At 44.5% G+C, this 10,967-nt stretch overlaps 1 protein-coding gene across 2 annotated transcripts; it reads right to left on the minus strand.

The window, feature by feature from the left end:
* Nucleotides 1-1,416: 1,416 nt before the first annotated feature.
* LOC125434366 (membrane-spanning 4-domains subfamily A member 15-like) lies at nt 1,417-10,709 on the minus strand. 2 transcript variants are annotated; one of them, XM_048499645.1, is made up of 7 exons: nt 10,242-10,707; nt 9,164-9,339; nt 7,151-7,273; nt 5,865-5,921; nt 3,327-3,497; nt 2,644-2,763; nt 1,417-1,636 (listed from the first exon to the last, which is right to left on the minus strand). In XM_048499645.1, exons 1-7 carry the CDS (start codon nt 10,498-10,500, stop codon nt 1,550-1,552), a joined length of 993 nt encoding a protein of 330 aa, XP_048355602.1. In that variant the 5' UTR covers nt 10,501-10,707; the 3' UTR covers nt 1,417-1,549. The 2 variants fall into 2 exon arrangements, with proteins under 2 accessions (XP_048355602.1, XP_048355603.1); XM_048499646.1 differs by lacking the exon at nt 7,151-7,273 and having other exon boundaries at nt 10,242-10,709.
* Between the last annotated feature and the right edge of the window lie 258 nt (nt 10,710-10,967).

A 10,967-nucleotide genomic window follows, 5' to 3' on the forward strand; every position in this document is an offset into this window, starting at 1 on the left:
TTAGGAGGAGTCCTATTGGAGACAACCATTGCCATGTATCCTAGCCAGCACAGTAACAACCTCATTAGGACACTGCAGCTTGGCAGTGACTGTAGCTGCCAGGAGCTGTTCTCATTGGTCTTGATTTGATTTAACGGGATATGCAAATGTTTGCTTCCTTGTACTAAACTTTGCAGAAAGGCACTCAGGGCAGAGTCAGAGCTAATGCTTTTTATTCTGCTCTGCCTTTCTTCATGCCCCTAGTGGTCGCAATGTGGAATTGCATTAGAAGTCAAATAAGTTGAGATGGATTTTGAAAGCAGCATGACACTGGCTTCAGGGACCGTCGAGCTGACTTGGAGCCCAGGAATGTTGTTCCTCCGTCCTTTCCTTGCTGGGAGGAGGCGGGGAATAACCTGCAGGTTGATCCTTCATGGGAATTCTTCTTTGTTCTCATCAGATCAACTCCTGGCCTTTGTTTTATCAAGGCAAAGGTGGATTTTGGAAATAATTGACATGGAGCTCCCCATAAGTTCAAGAAACTAAGGGATTGACTACCCAGTAGTCTTTTTGTGTGAGGTATTTGGTGGTGGGGAAAATAATGTTTGTATTTGCTCAAAGTATATCAGTAATTTTCAATGACTTATAGAATGGTTGGAACCAAGAAAATACCTGGGGACACTATGGTGCCTCCTTGCTTCTTTCCCAAAGCAAGAAACCAATCCTGGCTCTCCTCCACAGCCCTGGATTAGGAACTGCTTCAGAAGACCTCAGGAGTATGACTTTCTGAGAGCACAAGGAGTTCCCACTCATAACTGGGCACTTGGATTGCAACCTTCCAACATGTTGTGATTCCACCCTATAGCAGCCATTTGGTGATTGATTCTGCTTCCCAAGGCAGCCATTTCATGAAGGTGCTCAGCACTGCTCCTCAAGCTTCCATGAGTGTCCAGAGGCCAAAAAAGTTGGGGACTCTGCTAGAAACATCACAGTGACAAATGCAAGTAAAGTGAAAGCAAGAAGCACAGACATATATGCTGTTGTGTATGTGTAAAGTGTACTAGATTGGCAGCCAATTTATGCTCACCCCTGCAAGGGTCTTTCAAAGCAAGTGAGAAGTGGAGGTGGTTTGCTATTGCTTTTGTCTGCAGAACCTTTCTCGGTGGTCTCTCGTTCAAGTACCAATCCTGCTTAGCTTCTGAGATCTGAGAAGATCCCTCTTTATATAACGTTTGTCGTTGCAGATCTGATTAACACCAAGCCAAAGTTGCGCTGGATCCAGATGTTTGATCTCAGCATGGGATGGAGAATAGGAGCACCAGCAGCAGCCAGGAACACACCTCCATTTTCACAAGGCCAGCTTGATGTAATATACTGGCAAAACATAAATGCAAAAAAGTGGGAACGGAAAACACAAATGACATCAAGTAAGAAAACGTGCTTTTTATTTAACAAAAACAGCCCATATGATGGTTCATGAAAAATATTTTGCAAATGAAAAAAACAAAAACAAACTTCTGCTGCTGCTTACAGAAGACTCGGCTGGGAAAACAATAGGAGGGAAACACTTTCAGGCCTCCACATTCTCGTACATTTGCCTTGGGAGAGCTGAAGCAGGAGTGATACCCTCATCTGTCTTCTGAAAAATCACCACAGTCTGAAAGAAGGAAGAGAAGATCCCATTCAGGGCAAGAAACAGGGTCAAGCCCTCAGACTCCCAAAGGCACCTGGTGGGCCACTGCGAGTAGCAGAGTAGCTGGACTAGATGGACTCTGGTCTGATCCAGCAGACTCTTTCTTATGTTCTTATGACTCTGGAATCAGAGGCACAGAGAATACCAGGAGTGGCTTGATTCCTTCAGAGGCTCAAGAAGTCACATGATGCAAAAATTCTGCCTCCTGCTCAGGCCTGGGAACGTCATGAACCAAATAAGAGTGGGGGTTAGTGTCCTGGGCATGCCCATGATCTGCCTGAACAATTTTGGCCAGGGAAGGCAGCCTGTAGGCTCGATCCAGGCCTTTCATGGGGGCATTTCATAGTTCCTGTCAGCCTGTTGCATGTTTTCTTTCCCCACTCTTGCCCATGAGCAGAAAGAAAGCCATGAGTCTGCATGTGTCTTTTATCTTTAACATCACTGACTGTTCCTAATTGCAGATCTGTGGAGAAATCCAAAGGACCTCCCAGCCTGCCTTTCTCAAGAGCATCTTTCAGGAAATGCTCTTCAGCACTTCCTGGGAATGGCTCTAGAATCCCCTGTGGCTCTTGTTGGTCTATTAAGGTCTACTGGACACACAACCAACAAGTATTACTCTATTCATGGTGCAGATACACAGCCTGATTGCTCTCAGCTGTGCAGGTTCATTCACAGATTGGGACGGCTCATGTAGAGAGGAAACTAATGGGTTGAACTGGCCCTCCTTTGTATGCAGGAACATGCGCTGGGTAAGCCGATACCAGAGTCTCTGACTGTTGGGCTCCACACTGAACTATTGGAGAGGGAAGGCACCAATGAACACTGAAGGCATCTTGGATTCAGACTGCCCCTCTGAGAGGAACATCAGCTTTACCACTATGACTCCATCAAGGGACGACCCCACGCCAGATTCCTACTCCTGCTTTCATGAGGTAAATTTTAACCACCATCACCCCCATCACGGCCATTACCGTTTCACTGTAGGCATTCCTGCACATAGTGGCACACCCAAAGGCAGCAGTGGTGATGCTGATGAGGAACTCCAGGACTGTGACTGTCAGCAGGACAGCAGATATTGCGTGCATCAAATTCTGCCAGAGAAGAACAATAGCTATGAATACAAACAATAGGCAGGTGTGGGCAACTGAATGAGAGCAAGGTTGCATCCAGTCCCAGTTGGGAGGAGCTCCATTCTTAAAGGTTCCAGAGAAGCATGGTACTCCCACAGACAGCCTTAGTCACTCGGCCCTAGCCCACTTTAGTTACTTTTGCTGCACACAAACACCCCAAAGCTCCATGAGATGTTGAACACATGAAGCTGCCATATACTGAATCAGCCCATCATGGTCAATAATGTCTACACAGACCGGCAGCGGCTCTCCAGGGTCTCGGGTGGAAGTCTTTTACATCACCTACATCCTGGACATTTGTAACTGGAGAGCCCGGGGATTGAGCCTGGGACCTTCTGCCTGCTAAGCAGATGCACTACCACTGAGCTGTGTTTCTGTAGCTCATGGTGGGAATGACAAAATCATACATAGCTTTCTCCATTCAGAGGCAACATTCACCAAGAAGGGAAATGCTCTCCTTCCTCCGCCTTTCTTCAGTGTGAGTAAGTTGGCCACAGTCTTGTTTTATTGCAAGGCATACTCACTTGAGGGATGGTGATATATTCATGGCAAATGTCAGGTGGCATGGTGCTGAGATAGTATGAGGTGCACCTGTAGTAGAAGTAGTAGATATGCTCTAGTGAAATAGAGAATATCACAATCGCAATGCCCGCTGCCACGGAACTCACAACATTCATTGCCAGCATTCCTTTCACCTATGGGAAGAAAGCAAACCGTGAAATCGAGAAGGTCTCACCTACTTCTATAAAATCGCTGATATTTTCAGCCTCCACAGATAGCAGACAAACTTCATCTTCTCTTTGCTTGAGGGTCCCTGCCCTTTATGACAACCTCCTGACATGAAGGAGCACAAGGAAGACCCGGGAACTGCAAACAGGGAAATACTTGAAACATAGAAAGTGGAGGAAATTCCAAGCTCTGAATCAAAAGGAAACAGGATCAAAGCAAGAAGCTCTCCATGAATTCAGGGGTTTCAGACACCTAAGGCTTGATCTCTCTTAGCTTCTAACAATACAGTGGGTTTGTTTTTAATTTCTGTGTTTCAGAAGCCAGATATTTGGATGCAGAAAATGTACTATGGCCCAGCCATAGTAGACTGATGAAGCAAGCAGAATTTCAATATACTAGCCATGCACTTTAGTATCTATACACACTAAGCCTTTCCTTGCTGTATTAGGGAATGTATGTTTCTAAACTCATCCCCAACTCAGCTAACAAGCTAAGATAACCTCGTCCCCAGTATATATGCTTTGCTGGCAAAGATTTACACAAGAAAAACTGTTTAGTGTGAGACAAACACCTAGAATTCTCAAGAAGTTCTAAGACATGTCCACAGGGTCCTGAAAGAGGATGCGGATGGTGCTGTCTGATTGGTTCTCATTTAGTGCATTATTGAGTGGTCCATCAATAATATGGATAAGGTTTACTTTTCTGTAATGATTCAGTTTTGCTGTATAATATTCACATTTTGATCTCTCCACTGCCCATCTCAGCCTGGATCTTCCTCTTTTCCTGCTGCCTTCAACTTTTCCTGCCATTATTGTCTTTTCCTGTGAGTCCTGTCTTCTCATAAGGTGACCAAAGTGTCATAGCCTCAGTTTAGTCATTTCAGCTTGTATGGGGAGTTCATATTTGATGTGTTCCAGAGCTTACTTCTTTGTCTTCTTGGCAGTCCATGGTATCTACAAAACTCTCCTCCAACACCACATTTCAAAAGAATCAACTTTCTTCCAGTCATCTTTCTTCATTGTCCAACTTTCATCCCCATACATATTCATGGGGAATACTATGGCAAGAATTAACTTGATCTTGGTCACCGGCAACACACCTTTACACTTCAGAATCCTATTTGTAGCCCCTTCAGGACTGCCCTTCCCAGTCTCAATCTCCTTCTGATTTATTGATTGTACTCTCTTTGTTGCTGATGGTGGAGTCGAGGAATAAAAAATCTTGAACAATTTCATTCTCTTCACAGTCAACCTGAAGGCTGCAGAATTTCCCAGTATTCAATACTGCTTCATGCTTCACTGTATCCCTGCTTGGGCACTTTCTGCGTTAACTTTCAGCACTTCTTGTTTCAAATCTTCACTATATTCTGCCAGCAATGTAATGTCATCTGCATATCTCAGCTGGCTAATGTTCCTTCTGCCACTTTTCACACCATCTTCATCTAAATCTTATCCAGTTTTCCTTATGATCTGCACATAGTTTGAAGAGATCAGGAGATAAAATACATCTTTGCCTGATGTCTTGGTTAGTTGGGAACCATTCCTTTTCTCCATATTCTGTCCTTTATAATCCTCTTTTTGCCAGCTTTCGCTTCAGGGCTGCCCCTTCCCAGTTATCTCAACTCTCCTCTCTGATTCAGCTTGATATTACTCTCTTTTTGGGTTGACCGGGTGGAGCTCTAGAGAATCCAGAAATTTTGTTCGAACCGCATTTCAATTCTTTTCTTACAGTCAACGCTTATAAGACTGCAGAAAATTTTCCCGGTAAGTCAATACTTTTTTTTGGCTTCTGATGTTCCACTGTACCATTCCTGCTTTGGTGCTTTTCAGCCATTACACTCTTTCCAAAGTGTCAGTCGTTTCAAGTCTTCGCTATATTCTACCAGCAATGTAATGTCATCTGCATATCTCAGCTGCTTAATGTTCCTTCTGCCACTTTTCACACCATCTTCATCTAAATCATCCAACTTTCCTTATGATCTGCATATAGATCGAAGAGATCAGGAGATAAAATACATCTTTGCCTGATGTCTTGGTTAGTTGGGAACCATTCCTTTTCTCCCTATCCTGTCCTAACAGTGGCCTTTTCCACATATGCCACTTACGATGTTTTCAGCCTGGAAAACAAATGTTTCCTCCGTGGAGTTCTGCATTGTTTTCCCCTTTTCTTTGGTTTCTTTGGGTTGAAAATATTCGGATTCTGCCTTTGAGAGCCTCAGGTCAGAAACAGTGAAATGTGTCTTAAAACACAATATCCCAGAATTGGTTTCTTGGATCTGTCTGCTAATTCATGGTGTGTGATCCCATCACCAAAGTCTTAAATAGTTTAGTTACCAGTGGCACCTTGGGGTCCTTGGCAGCTGCCACAGAAAGGGATCCAGAAATGATGAACTGTGGAAGAAAGAAAAGGAGGTCAGAAGGAATGTAAGCATCTGAATCTGAGCATTTTGTATTCCTGGATCTGTTCCTCCCACCCACTAGATGAGAGATCTCTGAGACTGGAAATAATGTGGTCATCTGGTGGAGGTCCCAAAAGTGTCAAGAGGACCCAGGATCCAAAAGTGGACTTACGTCATTTGGTGCAGACCCCAAAAGTGTCAAGAGGACACAGAATCCAAAAGTGGAGCTATGTCTTGTCCTTGAATTCCAAAGATTCATCAAACGATGGTTGGTTATGCAAACTATGGAGCACAGTGGGCCTCATGAAGTGGGCTGAAAGGACATCATGCATTTCTGTAAGCCCTACCTTGAGGATAGGTTTTGAGAAGGGATTATCTCTTGAGTCACAAAAATTCACCCAACTCCAATGCCTCTGTTAATTACAATCATATAATTACATTCTTGGATCTGCCTACCAGTTCATGATGTCTGATGCCATCACTAAAGTCCTAAATTGGTTAGTTACCAGTGGCACCTTGGGGTGCTCGGCAGCAGCCACAGAGAGAGATCCAAAAAATTATGTACTGAGGAAGAAATGTACAGCTGTGGTCGATCAATTGCTTTGACGAGATTTGACTGATCATCGTCTCGCAGAAAGGAACTAGAAGCTCACATTAAAAGATAGGAAAGCTTAATTTCCTATAGAATGAAATTCTGGAGTGGGCAACAGGGATCATTTCTGGATCCCTTTCTGGGGTGGCTGCAAATGACCTCGAGGTGCCACTGATAAATTACCAATTTAGGACTTTGGTGATGGGATGAGACACCATAAACTGGCAGACAGATACAAGAATTACACTCAAAAGGCTGTCCTGGAAGGTATGAAATCTCAGAATATCCATGCTCTACCCTTGGGCAACGCTCCCCTCACCTGTCGAAGGGTAGATGCATGGGCATCCTGAGATTTCATGCAAGCAAAAAAAATCCACCCAATACTTTTGCCCACTGCAGAATTCCATTCTATTAAACGTTCCTGCCTTTTAATGCACGCTTCTAGTTCCTCTATGTGTGACAATTCCCAGTCAAATCTCATGAATGATCAACTACAGCTGTACATTCATTGCTAAACTTTAAGCAGCCTTATGGCTAAACTTAGGATGGATGGACTCTCCAAAGCACGGTCCTTTGTGGGGTGAAAGCCATTGTGACTGCTTTTTCCAAACCGGTAAGTGAATAATTACCAGGATTCCCAGCCAATATGGATTAGTGAGATGGTGTCCACCGGCATAGTATGGAGAACTTTTTGCTATGGCTACCACAAGCCCAAAAGATATTTCCAGGATGCCAATCAGGATCTGCGTGATCTGCCGAGACAGAGTGAAATGCCATGTTAGCATTTATCTTGGGTTCCAAAGCCTAATTAAGACAAGGGCCCCTGTTTTTTTCTAACATGGTGGTCATTTCCATGTATGGTGGAGGACAGGAATGTCATACCTTCATAGGGGAGGTGTGGACTGAGCTGAACACTAATACACAGAAGAAGCAGACGGAGGAGGAGGAGGAAGAGTTTGTGTTTTTATGTCACTTTTCTCAGTCTTTAAGGAGTGGCTCCCATGCTTCTTTCCCTTCCTCTGCGAACAGCCGAGGGGTCGAGAGAGTTCTGTGGGGCCGAGAGAGTTCTGAGAGAACTGAAACTACCCAAGGTTCCACAGCAGTAACGTAGGAGTGGGGAAACTGTTAAGAGTCTGCCAAATTTGTTTCCCCACTCCTACATTCTTGCTTGGTGTACCTTGGACAAGTCACAGTACTCTGAGAACTCTCTCAGCCCTGCCCATCTCACAATTGGGAGGAGAAGGAAAAGGAGTTTAAGTTGCCTTCAGATGTCTTACAGGAGAGAAAAGTGGGACATACATTCTTCTTCTACATCTTTACCTGGTGAAGGTAATGTCTGAAGGAAATAAATGCAAATTCTGTCCATCACATCTTATATTAATCTAATGCTGGTCATATCTGTCTACTGCCAAATGGAATCCAGATTAAACCTTGATGTATAGGTTAGGCTGAAAAGGTTTATCAAATGTCACCATATTAACTAAGAATGGAACCTCCATGTCCCAAGGCAGAGTACCTTTGACTACCAGACAGCAGATGTCGAGTGGCTCTCTTCCTGTTGTGTCCAACATATGAGATTCTTACAGCCCAGTCACTCGTCGTTCCTGGGAATAGGCGGAGGCAGAAGAAGAGCCCTGCTGGATCAGACCAGTGGCCCACCTAGACCAGCATCACACCTCTGATTTTGGCCAAGCAGTTGGAGGCCCCAGCAAACAGGGCTTAGAGGACAAGGCCTGACCCTGAAGCCGACTCTCAGAACTTATATTCAGAGGTTCGCTGCCTCTGGTTCATCCCAAAAGGATTGTTTGGTTTGTTTTGATTCATCATCCCCAGAAGGGATTAAAGAACGTTTGCCAAGAAGAAGTGAAACTAAAATGAGAAGCAAGAAGATCTGTTTCTCCAACACAACCAGTGCCTTCGAAAGCATTTTTCGCCAAAAACAAAAAAAACGGAGCTCAACTAGTGTAGGCTAAAAATAATCCATTTTGTCAGTCACTTCCTATCCAGTAAGAAATTCAGATATTGATATACTTACCATATTCCTAACCTGTCCTGCAAGAACCTGTGCATGGACCCCTAACCCTTTAATGTTAACAACAGCCCTGCAAGAAATATTACACTAAGAGACAGTGACTGGCTCCAGGTCTATCACTAGTTTAATAGGCAGACTGGAATTTGAACCTGGGCCTACCCAGTCCTTTTAAAGTCTAAACTCAACTTCAGAAAGTCACTAGACTGGCAGTCTTTATTTTGACATCTTTTGAAAAAATTTCATGCTTGAGGCATGGTGTTTCTGAGCTACTTGCCCTGATGTGTGTCTCCTCGTGTTTTTGCATGTGTCATTCTAGGTGTCGTTCTGACTGGAAGATATAAAGTCCAGAACAGAGACTCACACAGGGATGCAGTATTCAGCTTTCTCAGACAGCTGGTAATTTCGCTGTGCGGCTCCATCAGCAATGATTAAATGAACCGCTGACTCCTGAAGTAGCGACATCTGCAACAGAAGCTGACTGGAAAGAGGCAATACCTTAATCATACAGGCACTCTTCAAGGCATATAACAGGCACTCTTTAAGAGAGAGGGAAGGGACCTTTCAGTCATCTCTTGAGGCTTGCTAGGGGTTCCACATTCTCCTTACTTACCCCCAGGGCCATCGGTTCACCCCGATACAATGTCTTCAGTGGGCGTGGCACAGGAGACCGTATCATGCTGTTTGAGATGGACGCAAGAGTCGCAGGGTCCTTTAGGTCCATATCAGGTAGCAAAAAGGACACCACGTAAATTATGATCTGGAAGAGATGCTTGGCTTCAGAAGAGGCTGACGAGATGAAGAAACAGAGGGGGAGAGAGAAATTAGAGCAGATCTTTTCAAGTAGGATCCATTTCAGAAGGAGGAAGTTAGACCCCTCTTGTATTGGGGTCACAGCTCTAGGAGAGGGACTGGATGATCTTTGGCTACTGGCCTATCAGGCAGGTTCAAAGGGAGTCTGGAAGCTGCTATGAGGTTATATCTCTGTCTTTTACATTTCTTTTTAAAGTAAACAAATGGCAACCAAGACTGACAAATGACCAACATCCATAAACAACAAACAATGCAACCTCCCTATGAAAATAGTGCATACCCTGTTTCCCCGAATATAAGACATCCCCTGATAATAAGACGTAGTAGAGGTTTTGCTGAAGTGCGAAATATAAGGCATCCCCTGAAAGTAAGATGTAGCAAAGTTTTTATTCAGAAGCATGCCCAACGAACAGAACACAGAAAAATAAGACATAGCGCATCTTTGGGAGCAAACATTAATATAAGACACTGTCTTATTTTCGGGGAAACACGGTAGTAAAAGGCCCAAGCTGAAGATCAAAATTGCCCATCAAAACAGTTGGCTCAAGGTCATAATGGAAAAACACTCAATCAGTCAATTCAACGGCATATGAATAAATATTTTTCTATTTCCCATAAATTATGAATGATGAGTAAATGATTAGATATAGCTAAGAACTGTGAGGGACTTCCTCCAATTTGACTTTATTTTAATAGTTTATAAACATACAGCATCTTTGTACAAACAGAATCTGTGCTCCACCCCCACCCCCCATCATAAAAGCTTGCAGACCAATATTTTGTCCATAACCATGGTTAATCAAACCTCAAATGCTAGCACATTGGTTTCTTTCCCACAATTTGCAACTACCATTATCAGAGTACACACAAGCACACACCATTCTTTTTCTGATCTGTGAGTAAGACCAGAAGTCCAAGAGCAATACACATCCTGCCACATTCTTGCATTCTGTGTGAATCAGTGCATGGACCATGTGGTCTCACAGGCCAAATCCTTCCTTTGACAATGATGCACTGGAAAGGTAGATGAAGAAAGGTTGCCAACTCCAGGTCGGCAAATATCTGGAGAATTAGGGCAACCGTCTTGAGGGAGCGGGTTGTGGGGAGGGGAGAGACCTCAGTGGAGCATAAGGCCATAGAGTCCTCCCTCCAGAGCAGCCCTTTTGCCCTGGGGGACTGATCTCTGTAGCCTGGAGATATGGTGTGATTCTAGGGGGTCTCCCTACTTTTCCCTTTTCTGGTTGTGGCCGCCTCCTCTAAGGAGTGTATTTATTCACGGCCCTTTCACCAACTGGCTACATCCACCCCCAGCTACTGCATGCTGGTCAGTGAAGCTGGTCCACTCTGGAGGGTAACGAGGAAAGGCTCACTCAGAGCAGAAAGTTGCCACTGAGAGATGGCAGACCTCACCATGACACACCTCAGAAGTGGCCAGTGGGCGAGAGGAGCAAAAACTACCAGACCACAGCCACCTGCCCCGGAAAACCCACCACTGCCAGCTGCAGGTCCAAGGGTCCAAGGGCACTCGAGGAAGGGCCCAGCTGGCACCTGGAGCTATTGGAGACATCAAGATGGCACCAGTTCTCTCAAGAAGTTTGTCCTTT

Source organism: Sphaerodactylus townsendi, linkage group LG06, assembly GCF_021028975.2.
Source record: "Sphaerodactylus townsendi isolate TG3544 linkage group LG06, MPM_Stown_v2.3, whole genome shotgun sequence".
NCBI lineage: Eukaryota > Metazoa > Chordata > Lepidosauria > Squamata > Sphaerodactylidae > Sphaerodactylus > Sphaerodactylus townsendi.